Source organism: Microtus oregoni, unplaced genomic scaffold (assembly GCF_018167655.1).
Source record: "Microtus oregoni isolate MIOR12 unplaced genomic scaffold, Mior012 000002F_ref0000024, whole genome shotgun sequence".
Lineage (NCBI taxonomy): Eukaryota > Metazoa > Chordata > Mammalia > Rodentia > Cricetidae > Microtus > Microtus oregoni.
This window is the reverse complement of record NW_024543061.1, coordinates 24,871,238-24,897,871: the sequence shown is the minus strand read 5'-3', so window position 1 is coordinate 24,897,871 and position 26,634 is coordinate 24,871,238. Positions and strand designations below refer to the sequence as shown.

The 26,634-nt window shown below is 37.8% G+C and overlaps 1 protein-coding gene across 1 annotated transcript in view; it reads left to right on the top strand.

Annotated features, from left to right (window-relative positions):
- Positions 1 to 26,634, top strand: part of Alms1 (ALMS1 centrosome and basal body associated protein) — a 126,044-nt gene that overhangs the window by 66,841 nt on the left and 32,569 nt on the right. Inside the window, exons 12-16 of the mRNA XM_041635530.1 lie at positions 6,489 to 6,718; positions 8,065 to 8,190; positions 15,617 to 15,772; positions 21,265 to 21,396; positions 24,791 to 24,940. Of these exons, the coding sequence (XP_041491464.1) occupies positions 6,489 to 6,718; positions 8,065 to 8,190; positions 15,617 to 15,772; positions 21,265 to 21,396; positions 24,791 to 24,940 (794 nt within the window). The remainder of the gene's footprint in view (positions 1 to 6,488; positions 6,719 to 8,064; positions 8,191 to 15,616; positions 15,773 to 21,264; positions 21,397 to 24,790; positions 24,941 to 26,634) is intronic.

The following is a 26,634-nucleotide window of genomic DNA, read 5'->3' as shown; positions in this document are numbered from 1 at the left end:
TGATCCTATAATTTGTGATCCTAGAAAAACTAAATAAGAAGGTGAACCCAAAGAAAAACATATAGTTATCCTCCTGGATATTGGAAGTAGACAAAATTGCCAGGCAAAAATTGGGAACTTGGGGGTGGGGTGGAGGTAAGGGAAGATGGGAAGAGAAAAGCCAGAGGGGAAGATGGGGAGAGCTTGGGGGAATGGGAGGGTTGGGATGGAGGAAGGGTAGATATGGGAGCAGGGAAGCATATATCTTAATTAAGGGAGCCATTTTAGGGTTGGCAAGAGACTTGAACCTAGAGGGGTTCCCAGGTGTCCAAGGAGATGTCCCTAGCTAGTTCCTTGGGCAGCTGATGAGAGGGAGCCTGAAATGGCCCTATCCTATTGCCATACTGATGAATATCTACATATCACCATAGAACCTTCATCTAGTGATGGATGGACATAGAGACAGAGATCCTTTGAGTTTTCTATGGAGTAGGAGAGAACACGTTTGTAGAGAGACAGAGATGGCCAGATTGAAACTTCATCTCTAGTATAGTTTGTGCCTTCCCTTTTCTGATCAGTCAACTGCTGTGCAACTACCTGTCATTTTTCTGTCAGTCTTTTCCTCACTCAGTACTTGAATGTTGATTCTACATTGTGGTTACCGTTCAGTGAGCATGCTCTTCTCATCCCGTTTGGACTTTCATTGATTATATTAGACTACTTTCAGCTTGCATACCACCCCCCTGGTGTCCCTAAAATGGTTTTGTCTCCTCAGAGTGACTCCCTACTAGGTTTTGAATCCCTATTCTTGACTATTCTGCATGTAATGTTTCCCTCATTTTGCCCAGGCTTGTGATATTGCATGTTAGGCTCCCCTCTATTTAGCCATCTTCGTCCTGTTCAGAATCTGACTCCAGATGCTAGGCTACCTCAAGTCGACATCTTCATTGTGATTTTTGAATTTTAAGCCAAGCTATCTTCCAACCTGTTTAGACCGTGGCACCATGATCCATCAGATCCTATTTGGCATCTTATTTCCCAAGCCATCATGTATATAAAACATTTTGCTTAATTGCTCTAGCTCTACCACTGTGTACACACACACACACACACACACACACACACACACACTCACACACTAACCCATTTCTAAGCTTGATCTTAACCAGAAGGCTTAGAAACAACCAACTCATTTCTTGTATGTGCTGACGTCACATTATCAGGCTGTCCCACCCTCTGTGGAAGCTCCTCAGTCAGGTCCTGTTAAAGCCTGAGGACCACATCTCCATAGGGGTTCTCCTCTGGCCCTGCTTGGCTTCTCCTACCCTGTGCTAGACTTCTTCTTTACACCCATCTTCCTCACCCTGAGGTGCTCTTGGCATTTTGTTGTAGGCATTTGTCACCCCACGTCTTGCTGGTGGTCACATTGTTCTGATCACCCAATAACCTTAATAATCAGGAAAGGAAAGGTACAGGGAAGCGAAGAGGAAGCTGTATTTGGTTATATATGCCTGGTATATCTTTTCCCTTTCTTTCACCTTATTCCTACCAGTGGCCATATATCACTGTATATCACTGTATACCGACCATGGTGCCACACATCTATTATCCCAGCATAAGGAAGTAGAGGCAGGAGGATCAGAAGTTCAAGACCAAGCTCAGTGACATAAATAAATTCAAACCAAAGACAAAAAGCCTGTCACTTCTGAGTAGAATGTAGTTTAATGTCACCCATTTAAATCTCTGCTACTTTTTATCTGCTACTTTTACCACAGATGGTAAGCCCCCCCAAAAAAAATCACACAGAGTCTACATTAATGATAAACTGATTGGCCCATTAGCTCAGGCTTCATATTAGCTCTTATAACTTACATTAATTAACCTATTATTCTTATCTATGTTAGCCACATGGCTCAGACCTTTTTCAGCGGAGCAGGACTGGGAAAGAACTTCCTTCTTCCCAGAATACTCCTGTTCTCATTTCCCTGCTTCTACTTCCTGTCTGGCTACTGGCCAGTCAGCATTTATTTAAAACGTAATTGACAGAACACAGAATTGACCCCACCAAATCCCTTTTGAATCAGGTTTGGTTTTTATGTTTGTTTAATTTGTTTGATTTGTCTCAAGTTTTGGGTAACTTTTATACTCTATAAATTTTTAATTCTTATTGTGAAAGTCTCAGTTTCATCTTCAAAGTCTTTGAACTGAGCCCTTACAGAACTTGCTTTGCTCCATTTGCACCTTCTCCAGGGGAACTTCATCTCACAAAGGCTCTAAGATTTGGAGTGATCTTTTGACTTTTGATTAAGAGTCTGGTGGGTTTTTAATTCCTTACCTTCAATGTTCCTGTTGTAGACAGCTTCAGAATTCTCTTTTCCTTTGGGGAGACCTTCAGTATGCTTTTCAACAGTTCCTCTGACCAATGATGCAACTTACTTAAAAAGTCTGGTGACTGTGTGTTAGATTTTAATCTAATGTTTTGGCTCAAAATTGTCTAATTGAGAACTCAGTTGGTCATGTTGCTCTATCACTCCAACCCACATGTTTTTTGGAACACTCCCATGATCTTGTGTTTTTAAGAGAGTGTGTCTACCTTTATCAGGCCTCTGCCTGGAGTGCCAGGATGCCTCTCTCTAGAGTATTAGTTTCCATAACTCTGACTCCTTTAAGCCATGGTTTTTGCAAATTTATTAAAATTTGTTTGTTTCAATAGTATTAATGATCTGCTACTGATTGAAACTTAGAATCTTTTTTTTAGGTCATCCTTAACTTCTTCCTACATTGATAGAGTTCTTGTATCTTTTATAATACTCATTAGATATTTGATAGTCACTTATTCCAAGGCTATATAGGGTTTTTTTTGGGGGGGGGGTTATTTGTGTACATAATATCTAGTATCAAAGAAATGACTTTTTCCTTTCTGACTTGTTTACCGTTTTTCTATTTCTCAGACTTTACTATGTTGAATAGGAATGTTGACAATCTATTCCCAACATCTCACTATTAAAATAGGATGGTTGCTCAGAGATTTTGCCAGTAGGCAAATGAACATTCTTGAAAGATTCAGTTGAAAGAGTCCATCTCACTCTAGTCAAGAAATAACAACAAATGTCGGCAAGAATAAAGGTGGAAAAGAACTCTTGTACAGCGTTGGTAGGAATAGAAAATTTAAGACAATTGCTGTGGAAGGAGTGTGACAATTCCTCAAAAACTAAAATTGTAATACCATATGATCCAGCTCTCCTAGTTCTGGGAATATTCCTGAGGAATCTAAGTCAGTTTGCCATAAAGGCAGCTGCATATTGTGCTGACCATTGCTCTTCTACAATAGTCAGGTCACGAGATGTCTATCAAGAGAAAAATGAAGTTATTTCATTTGCAGGAAAATGAACAGTGGCAGAGATCATCAAGTCAAGCTCGAAAGAAGGCAGAGTCAGATCACAAATGTCACGGATGGCTTTCTCTTCTACACAGGCTCTAGATTTTAAAGCAATATATACATTAGGAAAACTAGATGCTGTAATGGTTTTTAAAAGAACTTCTAAGTGATGAAATTTCTAAGCAATGTGTTGAGGGTGGAACTTGTTTTTTCCTTAGATGTTGGTTATACAACACAAGAAAAAATGATTTTTTAGAAGTGTTAATTCATTTAACTTTATTATTATTTTGTATGTGTAGAGTATTAACTGGATCATTAGCAACTTAACTAGAAATGGCTATACCCTGAAGACAAATAATTCTTCCTCATTCAGCAACCTTTAATTGCTAATAATTCCTCATCAAGGGGTGGGCCTTCATGAGTAAATGTTACAACTCTGAAGGGAAAGGTATCCTGGTAGTCAAGGAATACCTACAGCTCTGAAGAGAAAGCTATCTCAACAGAAGTGTTGCAGTTCTGTTCCAGAGGGGACTGTGTCTCCAGCAAAGCTTTACATCCTTCCTCCGAGAGAAAGGTTTCCCTAATGCAAGTGTAACAACTCTGCTCCAGCAGGGGAGGTTTTCCCCAGCGAAGTTGGCCCAACTCTGCTCTGCTCCAAAGAAATGTTCCAGCTCTGCTCTGCTTCCCCAGAGTCTAACATGTTGCTCCAGCAAAGGAAAGTTACAGTTCTGCTTTGGTGAGAGCTCCTATAACTGCTCTGCTCTGCTAAGGGAGTTTCCCAGCAGAAATGCAGCAGTTCTGCTCTGTTCTGGCAAGAGCCATTATAGCTTTGCTCTTGTGGGGGAGAAAGTAGTTACAACAAACACCATTCAAGAGATTTATTGGGAGGGAGGAATCCAGGAGAGTGGGAAAAGGCCAGCCCCAAACTGCACAGGTGTGGAGCTTATAAAGGTTTCATAGGGGGTGGAGCTTTTGGAGGTGGAGATTTTCATGGTGGAATTTGGTAGGAGCTCAATTCCTGGGCATGGGAGGATTTCGTGCTCAGGGATTGATTGATTGCGTGCTCTGGGATTGGTTGGATTTCAGTTCCTGAATTAGATAGGGGCAGGGTGTGTTTGTTTGACTCTGATCTCAGGGCTAGTGGTGTTCTTTCACTGGTGAGCCCTTTCTCTGTTCATGCTGGAATATTGATAGGCTAGAACCTGCACAGGTCTTGTGTAGGTACCACAGCTGCTATGAGTTCATGATCGCAATGGCCATGTATGTCCAAAAGATATTGTTTCAGAGAAGCCCCTCCCTCCCTGTCCAGCTCTTCCATTCTTTCACCACCTCTTCTGCATGAAGGAAATGATTTAAAGATGTTGTTAAGAAAAAAAACGGAGATTTAAAACTTGGAAAATATTTAGCATTTCTGTATTATGAAAATGTGATAGTGTGTTTGGCAGAGAGCACCAGTAGTATGACCAAGTGGCCATATGACAAAAAGTATGGATCAACCAGGTGCAGTTCACTAAGAATGTTAAAGACTATATCCGAAGGCATTTCAGATACTATTGGTGCCACTCCCACTGATGAGCCAGAGCGCAGGACCTTGGGGACATAATAATTTCAAAGGAGACGTTTCAGGTTCCTGTGAATGTCCTGTGTTCACCGCACAGTACTGCGCCACTTCTGTCTCACACTCTCTCTGCACCTCGTAGTCGTCTCAGGTGTGACTCGAGCCGTGAGACGCCCCGTGGGCATTGTCTGCCAGAGTCATGGAGACTGGAGGACTGCTTCTGAGATTCAAGATTTAGGACTTGCTTGGGACCTTTTTCTCCTTTTCCTTTTTGCAATGAGTATTATATGCTAGTCCTACCATTGTATTTTAAGGTATGATTTATGTTATTGGTTCTCAGATGGAGAACATTTTGTTTTCAGATACATTGAACATTGAATCTGCTTCTGATGTAGATGGTGTTCGAGGACACGCAGAACTTCCTAGTTGTTGCTGCAGTGAGTTAAGATTGGGGATGGAATGAATGTATTTTGCATGTGAGGACATGAATTTTGGGAACCTGGAGAAGAATACTATGTTCTGAATACTTAGTCTCTCCAAAATTCATGTTAAAATCTAATCCCCATTTGATGGTATTTGGTGATAGGACCTCAAAGAAGCTTTTAGATTGTGAGAGTGAGTACCTCATTAATGAGATTAATGCCTTTGTCAAACGACCCCCCTTCTAACAGCTGTATAGACCCTTCCATTATGTAAAACATGGTAAGAAGGCAACATCTGTGAACCAGAAAATAGGCCCTCACTAGGCAAAGAGTCTGTCACTGCTTCAGTCTTGGCTTTCTCAGGCTCCAGAATGGTGATCAGTGAATTCTTAAAGGCTACATAGCCTGTAGCTTTTTCTTATGACAATGCAAATGTCTCTTTGCCTTTCGCAGGTGAAATTCACCCTTAAATCAGACAGGGAAAATTATACTCATAAGTCATTATGATGTCAGCCTTGACCAGGTGTTGACTGCTTTTCTCACTTCTTAGTCTGTATTCTTTGAAATATAGCCACTAAGTTCAGCCTATATTAGGAGTTTGTGTGGGAGTTAAGCTTTCCTTCGTGGTACCTGCATGTTCAGTGAAATTCTTCAAAAGTAAAACTGTCCTTTCTTCCTACATGTTTGTTATTCAGTCATTCATTTCCTTTTTTTAAAAAAAATTCTAAACATTTTTAAGCATTTAAAATTCTCAATAATCTTTATTACACACACACACACCCTTTATAACTTCTTGTTCTACCATTGAAATATAAGACTTGGTTTCGTTTATCTTTGTGTCCTCTGGGATTTAGTGCAGTTTTATACTAATTGTCAAATATATATAAATGAATAGATATTAATTTCAACTAGAAAGTACTGTTTCTTCAGTCAAATTACATAATAGTATTATAAGTTAAGATTAAAAGTAGATTTTGGAATAAATAATCAGAAACATGCTTGATCACTTTTTACTATGTATCAAAATGAGGAATACTGTGAAAATGGGTTATTACATGTGAGATCACTATATTTACAAATGCCTAATTACTTAAATATTTTTTTTACCAAAGATATGAGCTGTTCTGCCTTTTTTTCCCCTCCCCATTAGTTTACAAGAACAGAATCAGGCTCCCTTTCCTACATCCTCTGACAAGTTATCATCTGATGCAGTCACTCAGATAACTACAGAAAGTCCAGAAAAGACCACGTTTTCTTCTGAAATTTTTATTAATGTTGATGATTATGGACAGGAAGCTTTGGGCTCCATGGGTCAAAAGCCACCCAAGTTTGCCTCATCATCTTCGATGCAAGAAATCACATCTTCTCTTGGCAAAGACAGTAAGGGACTATAACTGAGTTTTACATCATAACCATCCCTTTTATGTGTAATTGTCTTTGAAATGTTACTGTTTTTCTCATCATTAAACCTCATTTTGCTACAAAGTTACTATATTCAGTTTTTGTTTGCATACCTGTGAAAAGAATAGGATTTCCATCTTAATTTTGAAGGCGTTAACAAGAGTATGTTGCAATTCATGCTGTTTATGGCTTGCTGACATTGTCCTATGATTTTTGTAAAAATACTATTAGTATGTAAGAACTGTTTTTAGGGCAGGCATTTGGCTCATAGTAATATGACATGAGACTTTTTTATAGTGCACAGTGATGATGTATTTCTTGCTTGTGAAACTGTCACTGGTTACTCAGATTGAACATTAATCCTACTGTATGGAAATGTGAACATATGTATGCACATGTGCTCATGCACCCCCATATGTATAAACATGAACACATACATACGTAAATGAAAAAAAATATTTCCATGGATGCTAGTGGATGTAGCTCAATGATAATGTGTATGCCTACCTAACGTGTACCAGGCCCTAGCCCAGTCTGTAATATTACCAAATATATATAAATTCACACATACTCTTACACACAGGTATGTATTATTTTCTGTTGTTTAAAATAAAAACATTGTCTTTCTGTCTCAGGCTTATGAGCCAGTTGGAGTTTGGCAGAGTTAGGTTTCAGATGGCAAATGTAGTTTAGTGTGCCTCCAAATGCCTGTTTTTGAGATTCAGGCTATGGGACAGTTGCAGTCTTGCCAAGAATATGTTGCTTTTATGATGGTGGCAGAAACACTCAACTGTTAAAAAAATTTTAAACCTACATTTATATCAGAGTTCTCTATGTATGAATAGGCTAAAAATTAATATTCTATTATTATAAAACAGAAGAACTGAACTCTAACTTTTTATTTTACAATAACGAGTGTGTAAACAGAAGAAAAACATAGAATCTAATTAAACTTATCTTTAAATAGTCATACCTTGTCTTTTTTACATCTGTATATTTTCTTAATGTTCAAAATCATATTTTTATAATAACTTTATTTTGAAATTGTTATACCAAAAGTGAAGTGGACTTATTTTCTTATGTCTGTAGGAGTAAAGTAAGATAAACTGCTTTATATTTAGAGCTATCTACTTATGGAATAAATTGCTGAAAATGCACCCCTCGTCCTACTTAAGCCTCATCCTGGTTTGATTTCTTTCCTGTTCCTTATCCTTCACAATATGTGTTACACTTCATGTGAACACTGCCTGGCAGGTATAAGGTGCTTGGCATGTGTTAGAGTCAGTGCTGCTTTCTTACTAACGGTTCTGATCTTTACTCCTCAGCCCAGCCTGTACTGTTGCCATATAAGCCATCGGGAAGTTCAACGATGTACTATGTTCCACAATTAAAACCAGTTCCTTCAGATCTGGATTCCAAATCAGATACCACTGTTGAGAGCTCACATTCAGGTATTATGCAAAAAATTATTCAAGATTTTATTTTCAGAAATAGAGTGTTTTGGCTGGTTGATTGTGAAACCTTTTAGAGAAATATGGAGGTTTTGATGCCTCAACCTCTGGTTTGATTCATAAGTGAATTGTTTGATTTATAAGTCAGTTATTTTGTGTAAGAAAAAAAAGAAGGCTAAAACTGAGTTGACAACTGCCTGGGTTGGTGTCAAAGTCCCTTTAGATTGAGCATAGAGCCCAAAGACATGAAGACTCACTGGTTTTAGCTGTTTAAGGCAGTCTTCATACAGGCATTAGCCCGCCACTATGCAAATTGAGTAAAAACTTGAGTGGCCTTACACAGTCAAGTGTAGTCTTTATAGTCTTGGTTCAGAAATTACTAAACACAATGGGAGTAGAATCTAACTTTAACAGTTGCTATACTGTATTATTTAAATGTCCAAGTTTGCAGCTAAAAATATTAAGGAAAAACACAAGACACAGTATGTTCCATACAAAGAAAAAAAAGTGCCTGAGGAATCCCAGATGTTGGACTTACTAGACAAATACTAAACTAGTTAAAATATGTTCAGTGATCTAACTTAAATGGCTTTTTGAGAACTTAGGCCTTACCAGATAAACAACATTATAAAGAGATAGGAATTATAAGAAAGGGCCACATTATAATTCTGGACTTAAGAAGCACAGCAGGGAAAATTAATTTGCTAGAGGAGCTCAACAGAAGACGATCAGGCAGAAGAAACAGTGAGTCTAAAGATAGGTCCATTGAGATGACTTCATGTGAGAACAGACAAAAGAGAAGAAGGAACAAATACCAGAGTTCTGTGGGACACCATTAAGTTGCCGCAAAGGCTGGAGCAAAAGTGTAAGATTAATGATGTGCCTTCCCAGTGAGAAACACTGTACACTTAGAGGTGAAAGAAGAGCATTTTATTAAAGCGCCTGCTGACTGGGGCTAAGGTCCAAATAAGAGTTGGCATTGAACAGAAGACTTTGCTTCAATCATTCAATGTGCACTTTAGGCTTATGCATTTGCCAAACAGTCATGCTTAAATTTCTTTTGGGTCCCTGGCCCAGGTTATACTTAGAACAGTTTGAACACAGATAAGAGACTATAAATCTGGCCATCTTAGGCAGATAGATTTACACAGCAAAGTTTTTACATATTGCCAGAATTATTTTAAGTACATCAGTGTTCTTTTTTGAACAGTTGTTTCCCAGTGTCATCCTGCCCACCTGGCAGAATTGTGTCTTTCCTGATAAGAGTGCAGGGTACTTGATGGCAGACCTGGACTTAATGATGGCTGTGATCCTATACTTCCTCCTTTTGAGCTTCCCTTTAGAGCAGTGGTTCTTAACCTTCCTAATACTATGACCCTTTAATATAATTCCTTATGTTGTGTTGACTCCCCGACCGTAAAACTATTTCATAACTATAACTATATTCATAACTGTAATATGTTATAAATAACATAAATATCTTATATTTAGGATATCTGATAGGCAGCCCCCATGAAAGGTCATTCAAATTCCCAGGGGTTGCAACCCACAATCTGCTCTATGTAGGGAGCCACTGCTCTATGTAGACTTGGCTGACCTAGAATTCACAGAGATCTGCCTGCTTCTGCCTCCTGAGTCACACCTTAAAGGTGTGCACCACCATATCAGGCTTGCCTTTGCTGTATGGTTGTGAGCTGCCATGTGAGGCTTGATGATTAAAATAACATAGGGCAATGACATTTTCATAAAATGTAACATGATATCCAAAATATAAATAACAAAGAAGAAATAGAAAAATAATTTGAAATGCTTGTGCACCAAAGAGTATCCTATCAACAAAAAGATAATTCATAGAATTCGAGGTTGATTTGTTTTATAGAGTCTTAATATGCTGCTCTGGCTGGCCTGGAGCTCACTATGTAGATGGCCTGATCTCAGACTCACAGAGATCCTCACAGCCTCCCTCGTGCTGGGATTAAAGGCATATTCCACCAATATGGGACAAGAGAAAATATTTGCAAACCATATGTTTGTCTATAAGGAATTAATATCCAGACAAATGTGAAGAACTTACAATTCAACAACAAACAACAAAATACTTTGATTTTTTTGCACTTCTTTTATTCATTATGTATACACTATTCTTTCTGCATGTATGCCTGCAGGCCAGAAGAGAGCACTATGTGGTTGCTGGGAATTGAACTCAGGACCTTTGGAAGAGCAGGCAATGCTCTTAACCACTGAGTCATCTCTCCAGCCCCCAAAATACTTTGATTTATATATGCTCACGGAACCTAAATCTCCATTAGCCTACAAATACATGAAAAGATACTTTGTATCAATCATCACAGGCAATTACAACCCAGAGCAATAACAGGTCACACATCACACTTGATAGAATCACTCCTAATTCCTTTAAATATAAAAGACTTGTCAATGAGGCTATGAAGAAATTAGAATCTTCATGCTGATGGGACTGTAAATGGCATAGCCACTGTGGAAAACAGCATGGCAATTTTTCAGAACTCCAAACACAATTTTTTTGAGCAATTCTGCTTTTAAGTAATGAAAACAGTATTTTAAATAATCATCTGTGTATTCATGCTCATAGATAGTGGGAGAAGTCCTTATGTATATGTGTTGCTTTTATTGGTTAACGAATAAAGCTGTTTAGGCCAGTGGCTTATCAGAATAGAGCTAGGCAGGAAAACTAAACTGAATTCTGGGAGAAAGAAGGCAGAGTCAGTGAGAAGCCATGGAGCCACCCACAGGAGACAGATGCGCCAGAACCTTGCCAGTAAGCCACAGCCACATGGTGATACACAGATCAATAGAAATGGGTTAATTTTAGATGTAAGAAACTAGCCAGTAAGAAGATTGAACAAATAGGCCAAGTAATGATTTAATTAATACAGTTTCTGTGTGATTATTTTGGGTCTGAGAAGCTGGGAATGAACGAGCAACCTCCGACTACAGATTGGCACACCAACATGTGCCAGCTAAATCCACATAAAACCTGAGAGAGCTCGAAAAGGAATTCTAAACACAAAAGAATTAAGCACAGCTTCTTGGTAACCAGCATTTTTTTAAAAGTTATTTTTAAAGGGGTTATTTATTTAAGAGTAGACTCACAGATCACAGTCCTCTACATGAACAGGAAACAGGAACTGAATCCAGCAGTTGGAAGAAAGAGCAAGCGTGTGCTTCACGTAGGCACTTATAGAATAAGAGTCAATGTCCAAGTGGGCTGGTATCTTAAAGGCTGCTGGCTGAAGGAGTTCCTACAGCACCTCCCCCTTTTGTTTAAAAAAGAGAGTTCTAAGCCTATTACAAACTATATACAATAAGAACAAATATCAAATAAAAATTAGAATTACAATCAACATAAACAATATGAAGCAAAAACATATGCTAAATGTTTCAATAATTATTCTGTCATAAGGAGTCTGTCTTATAAAAAGCTTAGCCAAGTCATACGAGGAAAGTAACTACATCTATCTAGTCTTCAACCCCATCGAAGATGTGAGAACATTACTTGAGTAAACAGGAAGTGCAATCAAGTAACTTCCAAAATGTCCTATAAATGACAGAGACAGTTGGCTACCTGGGCAGTCACCCAAAGTCTCATTTGTAACTTTGGAGCAACCAACTTTGTCTAAGGCCTAGAGGCAGGAAAGTTTTCAAAACTGTCTTACCCTGTCTTGGCAAGATTTGACAGTCTTTTTTCTTTGTCCTGCTTGTCCTCTCTGGACACCGTGCATTTTGCCAGTGGTCACCTCTGACTACACATAGAGTAGTGTTCACAGTAGCCAAATGTGTACCTCATATGTCTGTCACCCATGAATGAATGAACACAGTAGGGAGTACTTATAATTCTTGGGATTTTGTAAAATAACACCATTCTGATATATGCTGCATTATTTGTTCTTTGAACTAGTGAGTATTAAAAGGAATTAACATGTTCCAGCCGAATGCCATGCTAGGTTGGTAAGCACGTTACTGTTGCTTTGTTTCTCCACTCAGGCTGAACTGATTCTTTTCAACTGGTTGGTGAAAATGTATAATTTTGAAAGCTGGTCTCTTCAGGATCCTACTTCTTACAGTTTGAGTTTGCTTGCATGTCATTAGCACAAGTGATTCAATTTGATCTGCTTTGCTGAGTCCTGGAACAGGAACCTTTAACAGAAAGAAAACAGAGTGGTGGCCAAACGTGATTGACAGTAGATCATGCAGGGTTGTAAGCAATTTAAAAACATTTGTGCTTTGCTGCAGTAGGTAGCTATAGTTTGATTTATATTTGTAAAATTTTTCCAATTTTTCATACGGAGATCATAGCTTGTAGATGGGAAGTGGGAGATTCAGAGCCAAAGTGTTAGTGGAGACAGCACTTAGAAGAAGGGTTTGTAGTACTGGGAAAAGTTTAGAGTGACATCAAACAGAAGAAGTAAGCAGACACAGGACACACTTCCTCTGGACTTGTTAGAATGCCAAAAGTGTAGGATAAGGCAATTGGAAAAAAATGATTTTTAGTTTCCCACAGTGAACACTGGGTAAGTAGGAATGACATTTCCTAAGATGGAGACTAAGAAGCAGGTGTGGGGAAGATGATATAAGTATCTACTTTGGGCATGTGAATAGAGAGGTATCGTTATACAGCCACATAAAGATGTTGGCAAGGAGTAACATGAAGAGGCTCTATTTGCCTCATAGATGAATGCTTTTATGAAAATACACAAATGATCAACAAGGGTCTAGATCTCTAATTACTGTTCTGGAAGAAGTAAGTTAACTCTTTCTGCCCCAGATAGAAATCCATATCCACATGTATTTCAGCTCTGCACAAATGCCAGATATAAGAGCATACTCTCTATTGTGTACATGCTTGTCTGCACTCTTCTCCAGCTGCCTCTTCTCTTGCTCATCCACTGCAACTTTGAGAAATTATCTGTTGTGCTTAACCCCACTGACCTGATCACCACTCTTGGGAGAAAAAGGGTAGTGGGCCGATTGTTCATGTTGTTGGTTGCTCCAGACATGTGCTCTGGTTTGTAGAAAGATTGGTAAGAATAGCTACCAGTTAGAGTTGTGTTGAACCACAATATATAGGAACTTAAAATATATAGAGAAGTGGCATCTGTTTTTACTTTCTATTAACATGGTATAAGAACTATCTGTATCCTTTATTGTTAAAATCTGAAGCATAAAAGAAAGGAAACTCTTGGAAGCATCTCTTTATTTATTTGTCTATTTATTGGTTGGTTTTTTTTTCAAAGCAGGGTCTCTCTACGCTATTCATTCATTCATTCATTGGTCTTTGTTTTGTTTTGTTTTGTTTTCAAGACAGGGTCTCTCTATGTAACTGGCTGTTCTGAAACTAACTATGTAGACCTGCCTGGCCATGAACTCAGAAATTCACCTGCCTCTCCCTTCCAAGTACTGGGATTAAAGGCGTATGCCACTATGTCTTGCTTAAGCATTTATTTTTTACCAACCATTTCTTGGTAGTTATGGTACACCTAGGAAGAGGAAGGTCTGGTTGTGGAGGAACTGTAGCACTGGAGACTTGTTAGAAGAAAGGATAATAGAACTTGTCAGAGAGCTAAGTGGCAAGGGACAGAAAGTGATAACCAGGTAAGATGAGAAGATTCATGTCATGTGTATACTTGATCTAGAAGACTTAGTAGGAAACTTGCAGGCTCTTTGAAATCAATGAGACTGGTACTTGTTCAGTCATAACTATCATAAACATTCCATCACTATAACAGCTATATATTAATAATGCAAGTATTAGGAGCTCAGGAAATTGTATGTTTCTAGATCCTGGTCTAGAAAGGCAAACAGTTTTATAGAAGTTTGTAGTTACGATAAGCCTTTACATGTCCAGGAATGGTTTTTGCCTATAGATGTGACATAACAGATTAGTTTCTGTTTGTCAATTTTTAAAAAAAGATTTATTTATTTATTTATTTATTTATTTATTGTGTACACAGTCTTTAGCCTACATGTGTACCTGCTGGCCAGCAGAGGGCACCAGATCTCATTACAGATAGTTGTGAGCCACCATGTGGTTGCTGGGAATTAAACTCGGAACTCAGGACCTCCAGCAGAGCAGGCAGTGCTCTTAAACTCTAAGCCATCTCTCCAGCCCCTCTGTTTGTCATTATATATAGGAATGTTGAGATACATTTAAAAGAAAGTTTAATTCTTTCAAATATTTGTCACATAAATTTTTCCTTTCAGTTTTTTTCTTTTGTCTGTTTTTACATTTTTTAAAATTTTTTTTATGGTGCTGGGGATTGAATTGAGCCTCACATAGGCTAGACATATCTATGCTCTTTTCTCTGATGTACGTGACTAGCTCTCTTTCAGTGTTTTGTGTTATAGGAGTCTAGCAGGGTCCCTGTATTTAGGATAAATCATTAGAGTGACTAGTTGTTTCCTAGAAGTAATTTGACCTTGAAAAATCATTGTGGAAAATGATGATTGTTTTCTGTGGTTTGTGAAATTGTTCTTCTGAACGGGGCATTACAGTCTTTGAATGACTTTGGTCACAAGATGCTTCTGACACACCTGGAGCTCTTGGATTATTGTGGATTTCAAACAGAACACCATAAAGACTGAAGTACCAGGGACATGTGATGCTTTCCTTTAGAGAGACTTAAATGAGAATAGGGACCCTGGTGTGAGGAAATATGTCACCTGGAAAAACAGCTTTGTAACAATCAATAAATACACCTTTGTACAGTAGTTCAAAGTTCAGTTCATCAGAGGCTGGACCTTCCTGCTGCTACACAGGCCTTAAACTTTCATCTTTGAGTGAACTCTTTATTCAATTTATTCATGCAACATAGAACATCCCAGCATTAGACAAATCTTCCTGAGTCAAAGCTTATAAATTATCCATGATTAGAAAAAAAATCTTCTTTGATATTTCATTTTATGTACAGTAAACTTTATGGTATTGGGGATTAGAATTCCATATGCTGCTGTTACGTTTAAATAGTACTCTTCTTAATGTCTCCCATTGTCCAGCCTGACTAGTTCCTATACATGCCTTGTGTGTGTTTGTATGGTAACTACTATCTAATGTGTCTTTTTCCTTTAATCAATACCGGAAGCCACAACCCCCCCCCCCCCCCGTCATTTTCCTTCTTTCAGCAGCTTTCCTGAGCTGCTAGTAGTCCCCAGAACTAATCACTGTCCCATTTTTTTTTGTCATGTCTGATGTCATTTTCTTTCTTGTCTGATAATTTTGCAATTTATTCTACATGTCTCTGAGTTTCAGTTTAACTGATGGTCTAATTGGCCTGCAACATCCCTGTCATGTGTTCTTTTCATAGATATGGTCTAAGGGAAGAAAAAGTTTTTCTTGACTGCAAGACTATTTTTAGTGTCAATTGTGTAATATTTTCTCATTTTTCTGTAGGATCCAATGATGCTATTGCCCCAGACTTTCCACCTCAAGTGCTAGGCACAAGAGATGACAACCTTTCCGCCACTGTGAACATTAAGCATACAGAAGGAATCTATAGTAAGAGGGCCGCAACAAAGGGGGAAAAGCCCCCTCAGAAAGATAATGCAGGTAATGGGTGACCTTGCCTGTTTTACAGCTTGTTTCCTGAATCTTTTTATTTGAAGTGAGAATATTGTCTTTATTCATTTTCTGGTTTGTTATGGAAACTTTGTCCTACATTAAGTATATATGGCAAAGTTAAATGTTAGAATATTTAAAGTGCTTCAGAGAGATTGGAAAACTTTAAACTTCATTTACACATAAATAAAATGTATTACAAGTGTTGAAATAAACACTAAGTCAAGCTTATTTTGATACTAAATATCAGAAAATCGTGATTAAAATTCTCATAAATTTATCTCTGCCAAACGTTGCAGAGTGACACTCTGGCAGGATTTGACAAGGAGTTGAGAGTTCACATGATGTTTTATTTTGCTGCCAACCTGTGAAAATTCAATCTTTGGGCTTGTGTGTGTTTGGCGGGGGGAGACCAGAATGTCTGACTATCCTTAGCTCCCATTTCTGTGACACTGGTCGCCGTCAGCTGAGCCCTGGCTGTGTCCTGTCCACAGTACAGCCACTCTTCGTGTCCACATCAGCCTCTGTCAGTCCTTTCAGATCCCACCAGTTTCATTCACACACTTGCTTTCTTGGGTCAAACTGTTGAATTTTCAACTTTTTCTCTAGATAGAGGGCAGCCATTTTCTGAAAGTATAATATATTTAAAATTGCAGGAAGATTGCTAGTTCCAGTGAGATGCTGTTTTAGAAAAAAATTAACCAAAACATAGGAACATAGATTAGTAGGTAAGTAGATGAACTGATAGGTAGATCTTCTATAAGAAATGCAAGAGTATGCCTTTTTAATTTTAGAAAAGGAAAAATTTCATTAAACTGGATTCCTTTCCAAAAACCAAAACAGAAAGTAAAACGGGCAACTATTGCCAGATAAGGAATATTAAAGTAAAAAAATTCTATAAAATGTGAACAGTAAATAAAGGCAAATCAGAGCGGAAGTAATCAGTGCACATTCCACAAAATATATTCTGAATGTATAAAGAAGTAGTGTGAAGAAGACATTCTGCTCAGTAGAAATTGAACAAAAGAGACTATGTAATACCCAATAACAGCTTTATAAAATTTTTATTTTTGTTGATAATCTGGGGATACAAATTAAAACAGCAGTAGCTTTCTGTACTCATTAGAGTGGCTGAAATGAAAAACGCTGTGCTGTGGATAATGAGAACTTATTCACTGACAGTCAGAGTGTAAATTAATATTCTGACAGTGTATGTGTGTTGCTGGTTTTTGAATTCGGGCCTCACATAGGCTAAACATGCATTCTATCATTGAGCTATACCCTTAGCCCCCCACAGATTCTTCAATCTGTTTGTAAGTAGTTTCAAGCTAGAACCCACTCAAGTGGCCAATATTTCTTTAATAAAATAGGTAACTTGTGGTGTTAACACTATTGAATACTTACAGACACGGAGAAAAGGGTAAGTGTATGTAACAACACACAATGAACTTCATAAACATAGTGTGAATGAAGGAAGGAAAACATATATTTTGTATTATCCATTTATACACAGTTCAGGCATTTCTGATGCATTTGTTGTATTTAAAATCAGGTATTATACACTCTGGTTTCTCTTCAGTTTTTATGAATCTTAAAATCAAGTGTTGAATAAAATGGGAAGAAAGAATGAGTAATAGGCTGCTATTCAGATTTTATTTCTTGATCTGTATAAGGTTACACACATATTGTTCAATAATTAGTGACAGTCCTGCGTTTTTATACAGATGTTTACTAGGACAATTAAAATCTTTTTAAAAAGATGTGTAAAAGATAAGGTTATTAGAAATGAGCCTAAAGTACATGCAAGAGTACCATAGAGACAATTCTAAAATTGAAATTCATTAAGGAAGTCCTATATAATTAGAGAATTAGACATAATAGTAATAAAAGTTTTCAGTTGTCATTAAATTAATCTCTGGGCTCAATAAGAGAGCTTGCTGTACCAGCACCAGAATTTTATATGTAACTTGCTAAATATTGTTTGTAAAACGCCTTTAATCCCAGCACTCGGGAGGCAGAGGCAGGCGGATCTCTGGGAGTTCGAGACCAGCCTGGTCTACAGAGCTAGTTCCAGGACAGGCTCCAAAGTCACAGAGAAACCCTGTCTCGAAAAACCCAAAAAAAAAAAAAAAAAAAAGATTAAAAACAGAAGTGTAGGAAGCAACCATATTGGTAAGACTTTATGGGTATGGTGTCTGACGTTTCTAGGAGACAGAATCTCAGAACAAATGTCCTGTTTCTCTGACTCGTAAAATCCCTTTACCCATTCTTCTACAGTGATCCCTGAGTCTTAGGTGCAGGAATTGAGTTATAGATGGGTCAGTTGAGACTGAGCTATACGACTCTGCGTTTTTATCAGTTGTGATTTTCTGTAAATGTGCTTTGTCTATTATAAAGACAAGTTTTCTTTATGAGGGGTGAAAACTCTACTTACTGATGTGTCTAGTAAAGACAATAATAATAACACACTATCATGGAAGGAAAGCTTAGGAGGCCTCAACTCTAGACAAAACTATAGGAAACTACGGATTGTTGAGAACTGGAGAAATAGCCTTCCTTGAGGAAGAGCACACCAAATGGTCAGCCCTGAAGACATATACATATAAGTAACATAAGACTGATCATGTTGTATTTATATATTTAGGAATACATACATAAATAAATAATACATTAATATACACACATACTGCTGCCGCCATGAATTTAAAAAGAAGCAAGAGTTATAGGAGAAGGTTTGGGGAGGAGAGGGGAAATGTAGTGAAATTTCAGTTGTTTTTAATAAATAAAGCTTGCCTAGGGGTCGGGAAAGTAAAAGAGGCACACTGGTCAGCCTTACAGCCAGGCAGTGGTAACACATACCTTTAATCTCAGTAGCCACACTAGTTGCCAGAGAAACCAGGCAGTGCATGTCTTTAATTTCAGCCCTAGAGAAGATTATAAAATGGGAGGAGATAGCACTCAGACACAATCTCATTCTGAGATTCCTAGAGGCAGGATCGCCATTTCGGACTGAGGTTGAGGTAAGGGCCAGTGGCTGGCTGCTTTGTTTTTAGGGCCTTTGTGTTGAACCCCAGTTTCTTTCTTTCTTTCTTTCTTTTCTTTTCTTTTCTTTTTCCTTCTTTTTTTGATTTTTGAGACAGGGTTTCTCTGTAGTCATTGGTGTCTATCCTAGAACTAGCTCTTGTAGACCAGGCTGGCCTTGAACTCACAGAGATCCACCTGCCTCTGCCTCCCAAGTGCTGGGATTAAATTTAGGCTTGCGCCATCACTGCCTGGCGAACCCCAGTTTTATTTGAGGTTTTATTAATCATGCTTTAGGGAAATGTTATAATCTCTAAAAGTAAATTATTTTCTAAAAATAAAAAGTAAAGTATAATGTGACCCACAAACAAACAAATAAATGTGGGAACTTAAAAGAGAGATGGTGTGCCAGTCATGGTAGTGCTTAGAAAATTGATAGCATATGTAAGAAAAGTCAGAGAAATCCTGTCTGCACACTGAACAAAAATATATGATAGCCATATGCAATGAAAAAGCAAAATTTAAAATTTATACCCCTATGTCTCTGAAATAATTCAGAATTTCATCCTTTCTTTGAGCTAGGGTGTCTTAGGATTTCTATTGTTGTGTGGAGACACTTTGACTACAACAACTCTTATAAAGGCAAACATTTTATTGGGGCTGGCTTACAGTTTCAGAGCATGAATCCATTATCTTCATGGTGGCATGCAGGCAGACATGGTGCTGGTGAAGGAGCGCTGCATCTTGATCTGCAAGCACTAGATGCACCTGTGTGCTGCCCTGAGCGTAGCTTAAGCATAGGAGACCCCAAAGCCCCCACGGTGACACACTTCCTCCAGTGAGGCCACACCCACTCCAACAAAGCCACATCTGCTAATAATGTTCCTTCCTATTGGGCCATTTTCTTTAAAACCACCACACTGTTTCATGTATCTTAGGCCAATTTTGAACTTGTTATGTAGTTCAGCTTAACTGCTGCTATCTGGTTTGCCTCCCATTCCACCACTCCATACAGGTATCACAGATGTTTGCCACGATTCCCAGTTTTTGTTTTTGGTTTTTCCAGACAGGGTTTCTCCTTAGCTTTGAAGGCTCTCCTGGAATTCGCTTTGTGGACCAGGCTGGCCTTGAACTCACAGAGATCCGCCTCTCTCTGCCTCCTGAGTGCTGGGATTAAAGACTATCACTACCCGGTCACCAGTCCCAGTTTCTGTGGTACTGCAGATCAAGTTCAAGAGTTAATGTGTGCATGCTACTTGGCAAGTACTTCAGCAACTGAGCTGCATCTCCAGTCCACAGTCTAGAAGCGACATGAGACATTGATTCCCGGAGGGGGGCTGATGAAGTTATTAACATGAAAAACTTGGCACGTGAAAGATATTGTAATCTGTTAAAAGATACAGATTTTTAAAAAAGATGTTTGGAACTAGTAAAAATCAATGGGAAATGTTACTGGAATGCTCAGTGTACTGCTTTTCAACATAAAAAATAAACAGAAATAGCCAGATGTTGATCAGTAGATGGGTTGATGGGTTAAGACAGAAGAATACTGCATATATTGACTATTATGACTAGTCGCAGGCATAGTAAGTGTGAAGGCATGCTCTAAGGCTGTAAATTATGAGTATAGATTGTTAAAACTATTTTTTTATTAATGCAACATGCTAAAGATATTGAGAGATCGCAATTCCAGTATAAAGGGTGCTACTAAGAAGGGAATAAAGTCAGGTAACTATATCTGTAATGTTTTATTTTTTAAGTCAAGTTTTTAATACATTTTAGACTCCTAATATGTCTAAAATATTAAAGATTCTAGAGAATTAGATGAAAAATTAGGACTGAAGTAATAGCAATAAGGAGAAAAACAATTGATTTGAAAGAAAAGAGATTTCTGGGTAAGTAAAGTCAAGACTGGCTCTTCGTTGTGTGTTTCATTGTTGGTTACATTGTCTGATTTCTCTCTTGAAAAATATGGGTAGTTAGAGGTAAGAGAAGATATATGACCATGGAGGGAAGAAGTATCAGACAAGCTTAAAAGTTTTAACTACATGAGATATAGAGAATGTTGTATATAAAATCTAGATAGTATAAGTATTTTTCTTGACTATATGGTATATTAATTAGCTCCACAATTGGTAAAAACTTGGAAAAGACCAAAGAACTCCAAGGAATTGTTTAAACCTGCATTTTTACTTTGAAAACCATAAGTGATTTGAAAGAAAGGAGATTGTGGTTTCATCAGACTAGTAAAAGGTTTTTAAATGTTACTTTATTTAAACTGATGTTGTGCATTGAAAGATATGGCAAACTTTCTAATTCATATTCCAGTCTTCCAAACCAGAGCCTAGGGTCTTTTCCCCCTCATTTATACGTGGGGGTGGCTGTGTGTTAGGGAGGGACAGGAAATTTGCTTTACTTTTGTTTATTATCTTTTTCTCTCTGGAATCAATGTTCTTATCCAGAGGCCCCAGTTCAAGTGCCCGTCATTGGGGATCAGAATGTCTCAGACGAAAAACAGAAAGAGATCATCAGTAGACCGGTTGTGACCAAGATGGCATGGCCTGAAGAAAGAAGTTCCTTGCAGGACACTGCAGGTAGCTGAACTGGATTTTTTGGGCACTGGTTTCCTCTGTTCTGCAAAGACTGTTGCTTGAAAATCGCAAGCCGCCTGAGCAGCTGTGTGCTCTCCAGTCTCTCTCTGCTATCTCCAGGCCTCCTTCCCGCTTGCTCACACGAAGCAGCTGAGGGTTCTAGCTACTATTTGGTTGACTTTGGTATGGATAAAGTTGATATTTAAAAACTTTTGAAGATATTTATGCAGACCTTTTGAACTTATCGTCAGAAATTGACTTACCAGGAGCTTTTCCCTTTTGTGGTAGTTCATTTCACTATCACAGTGTACTTTCCACATGAAATATAGTTTTTGGTTTGTTTTGTTACCATAATCCTTGTTCATATTCTTGTTTTTGTCTTTTCTTTATTGTTCATCGAATTAATCCTCTATCTGATAGAACTATTACATTCCCCCTTGTTTCTGCTGTTCGCCTTGCATCGTTTATGTTAATTGTTGCCGTATGATTCATTTGAAATGCAAAGTTTATTCCTCTTATTCTCTCCTCCTTTCTTGTATACAGTTTCCAAGTCATTATTATGAAGTATTACCATGTTTAGATTATGCCTATAAGATCTTGTTTTGTTGAATTTTTATAGCTCCTTTTAATTTTTTCTGCTCTTTAGAATATTTTAAAATTAATAGCAGTGATACCAGTTGTTGAATTTATTAAACTATGCTATGTTGGAGGAGGTCGCTTGTGATTTCCAGATGCTCAGCCCCGAAATAATCACACAGAGACTATATTTATTTAAATCACTGCTTGGCCCATTAGCGCTAATTCTTACATCTTAATCTAACCCATCTCCATTAATCTGTGCATCACCACGAGGTCATTGCCTACCAGCAAAGTTTCAGCACGTCTGTCTCCAGTGGCTCCATGGCTTCTCTCTGACTCCACCTCCTTTCTTCCAGCCTTTAGTTTAGTTTTCCCTGTCTGCCTCTATTTTTTTGCCCTATCACAGGCCAAAGACAGTTTCTTTATTAACCAATGGTATTCACAACATACAGAGGGGAATCTCACATCATTGCTATACATTTTAACTGAGTTAAGATGGTCTCTAATATAGGTTATATAATGTTTTATAAAGATAGTCTCTCATATCATTGTTGTGCAAAAGTGGTTTACTCTTTAGATATTCTACTTGTTTATTTTGGAAGTTATTTTACTTCAATAGGATTATGCTGAAATTATCTGTAGTAGCATGTTTAACTTAGTATCAGGTTTGGCTCTAAAAGATAAAAACCCAAAATGTAACAGAGTTCAAAACAGACAAGAAAGCATTTCTTATAAAAATCCAGAGCTCAGAGCCGGGCGGTGGTGGCGCACGCCTTTAATCCCAGCACTCGGAAGGCAGAGGCAGGCGGATCTCTATGAGTTCAACTACAAGAGCTAGTTCCAGGACAGAAACCAAAAGCTGCGGAGAAACCCTGTCTCGAAAAAAAAAAAAAAATCCAGAGCTCAGGGAACAATGCTCTTTCTTCCTCTATTGTTGACCTTTCTGGCCTTCATTCTCAAATTGTACCATCAGCTAGCCTCCCCTCAGCAGGAAGAAAGGGAAAAGAGAAAAGCCTGTTCTTCCTTAGGGGAGCTTCTTAAATGTTACACTTCCCTTTCATCCTAGAGGTCAGCCTGAGTCATGAGCTCACATAACTGGTATTTCCAAGGAGTCTGAGCCTTTATTCTGGTAACAGGCTCAGCTATTATTTTTATTGTTTTTATCGAGATATATATTTTCTTTTTATTGTTTTTATCGAGATATATATTTTCTCCTCTCCCCTCCCCTTCTACCCTCTCCCATGGTCCCCATGCTCCCAATTTACGCAGGAGATCTTGTCTTTTTCTACTTCCCATGTAGATTAGATCCATGTATGTCTCTCTTAGGATCCTCTTTGTTCCCTAGGTTCTCTGAGATTGTGAGTTGTAGGCTGGTTTTTCTTTGTTTTATGTCTAAAAACCACTTATGAGTGAGTACATATGATACTTGTCTTTCTGGGTTTGGGTTACCTCACTCAATACAATGTTTTCTAGGTCTATTCATTTGCTCACAATTCAAGTTGTCATTTTTTTCTGCTGTGTGTACTCCATTGTGTATATGTACCACATTTTTCTTATTCATTCTTTGGTCAAAGAGCATTTAGGTTGTTTCCAAGTTCTGACTATTACAAATAATGCTGCTGTGAACATTGTTGAGCACATGACTTTGTGGTACAATTGCATGCTCAGCTATTTTGGAGGAAAAAGAAAATATGTATTGGAGGACAGCTGGAATTTATGCTACAATTATGAACTAGAGACATATTTTAGAACATAAAGCACTTCTCTTTTTTACATACTGTTTTTCTTAAGACTGTAGAATTGCATTCAGGGAAACACCCCAAAATTTTACTACTTTTTTGTTGTTGCTAACTGAATGTTTCTGAAATCATTTTGATTTTATCTCCTGATACACTTTAGTTTTCATTGTCCTTGGGAATAAAACCTAAGCTCTTTCAGTGGTCTTCTAGAATGTAAGGACCAGCTCCAAAAAGCTTCCCTGCTCATTATAAACACTGTGACCTGTGGATATTTAGTGGCTTTCCTGATTCCAGTCTTTTTTATGCAGCTTCTTTGCTTTCAGTGACTTGATTACTACTTCAAAATGTTCTCTATCTTCAGAGACCCAAGTCAATTTTCTAGAGTTCTTCTATGGTATTGTTTGCTAGAATCACTTTTCTCTTTGTTTGCTTTCGTAATACTTCTTCATCTCCTTCTTTCTTATGGATTTTTTTTGTTTTTAAAACTTGAAAAATAGGAACCATATATTTTAATTGATTTTAAGTGTATGAGTGTTTTGCCTGTGTATGTATGTACCTCTTGAATTCCTGGTGCCCATAGAGATTAGAAGAGTGTGTCAGATCCCCTTGGAGTTACATACAGGTTATCTGAAGCCACCATGTGGTCTAGAAAGTGAAACATGTCCTCTGCAAAAGCAACAAGTACTTTTAACCGCTGAGCCATCTTTCCAGCACCTTACGGTGCTTCTGTAGCTCTCTATGTGAATGTTTATATATGTGTGCTTTTTGTTCCAGTCTAAACATTGTGGTATAGGTACTTGTGTTTTGCAATGCCACTAACAATGACTTTCACATATTAGATGGCTAGAGGCTTTTTTTGTTTTTTGTTTTGGATTTTCGAGACAGGGTTTCTCCATAGCTTTTTGGTTCCTGTCCTGGAACTAGTTCTTGTAGACCAGACTGGCCTCGAACTCATAGAGATCCGCCTGCCTCTGCCTCCCAAGTGCTAGGATTAAAGGCGTGCGCCACCACTGCCCGGCCTAGAGGCTTTTTTGTTTCAACTTCTTTTATGTATTAATGTGTTTATTTTGTTCTCTTAGGTTCCAGTGATACCATTGTACAAGACAGAAAAACTGAAAACCTCTCCAATTCTAAATCCATCATACAGAAGGAGGAGATCCATGTTAAAAGGACCATCCCTCAGGAGCTCTGCCCAGAGAAAGAAGGATCCTTAGAGATAGGTATTTCAGGTAATGAAGTATATGTCAGTGTGTGCACCTGGGGCTAGTATCTCTGTGTTTCTGGTCTATTCTGATGAAAATAAGATCTTTTCTGTTTTATTTATAAATATCATTTTAATATTGCTCTGTCTATATGGATATGTTATAGATTTGTAAAAATAAATGTTAATTCTAGGGAAATATATACAGAAGCAGCATGTAAGTAAATATATTCAGCCTTCCATACCCAATTCCATCAACTATGTGCAGAAAACATTTGAGAAAAATCTTGTCTTTGTTGACCATGCATTGACCTCTTTTTTTATTACTCTGCACAGACAGCATGGGATAATGACTGCTGACTTAGCGCTTACCTTGTTTCTGGTTTCTGGTGTTAAAGTGATCTAGTGATGATTTGCAGTGTAGAGCTGCTGATGCACATCCATATGCACAGGTCTATCCAGGCCTCTCCCTGTTTTATTTAAAGCACTTGGCATCTACAAATTTTGGCATCTGCGAGAGGTCCAGGAACCAATTCCACCAGATACTGAGGAATGACTACCTCTAAGTCTAATGATGTTAGAAGTACAGTATCATGTCTTAGTATTGAAACGTGGAAACCTGAAATTACTCTAGAATCCTGAGAAAGATAACATCAATAAATAATAGTAAAAAGCTAAATTAAATGAATTGTATTTGTCTTTGGCCCTGACAAAAGAGAGGAGCATGCAGAACATAAACCATTACTATTCTGCTGTCAGATTTTACCTGTTAAAAGATAAGAGTTTCCATGTAAGAAAAAAGAGCAAAGAATTGAGTCTACTAACTATATACTGAAAAGAGTTCCCATTAGCTCCTCACATTTAGAATATATAAAATAATTTTTCCCAAGGTTACAAGTATTGTGCAGTGGGGAAAAGATAACCTTTTAAGCTGACAGTGTAGAAAAAATGGATAATGATATTAGAAGAATGAAGTTACATCATTACTTTACATAAAAATCACATCAAAAAGGATTAGACACATAAACAGAAGACCTGAACGCCTAAAACTAGTAGAAGACGTAAGAGTAAGGCTTCAGGAAGCTGTATTTGCTAATCACTTCTCTGATAGGACAGCAAAAGCATATATGAACAAACGAAACTCTGTTAAAACAATTTAAAAACTTATTCACCTAGAAACAAGCAAGAATGTAAATAGACTATCAACAGAAGTGGGAAAATACTCCCAAATTATCTGTCTGTTGAGAGATAAACCTAGAATGAATAAGGATCATGTGTACCTTGAAAACAAAAACAAACCCAACTTAAAAATGGACAAGGAGTTAAACATATAGTTCTCAAAAGAAAATATTCTTGACCAAGTGAATATGAAATGACATTCAACTAATTTAAGAGAAGTTCAGTTCAAAACCACAAGGAACAGTTCATGCCCATCAGAATGGCTACAATTAATGGGATGCTACCAAAAAAAAAAAAATACCAACTGTTGGGGAGAATATGGAAAAGTTGGAATTAATGCACCATCTGCAGGCATGTAAAACGGTGTAGTTGTTCTGGAAAACAATGTTGTTTCCCTCAAAAAATTAAAGAATTATCATATGTAGTAGTCTCACTTTGGGGCACATATTCAAAAGAATTCAGAGCAAGACCTCAAACTTCACAACATGTTTATCAGTATTATTATAACCAAGATGGAGAAGTAATCCAACTGTCCATCATATA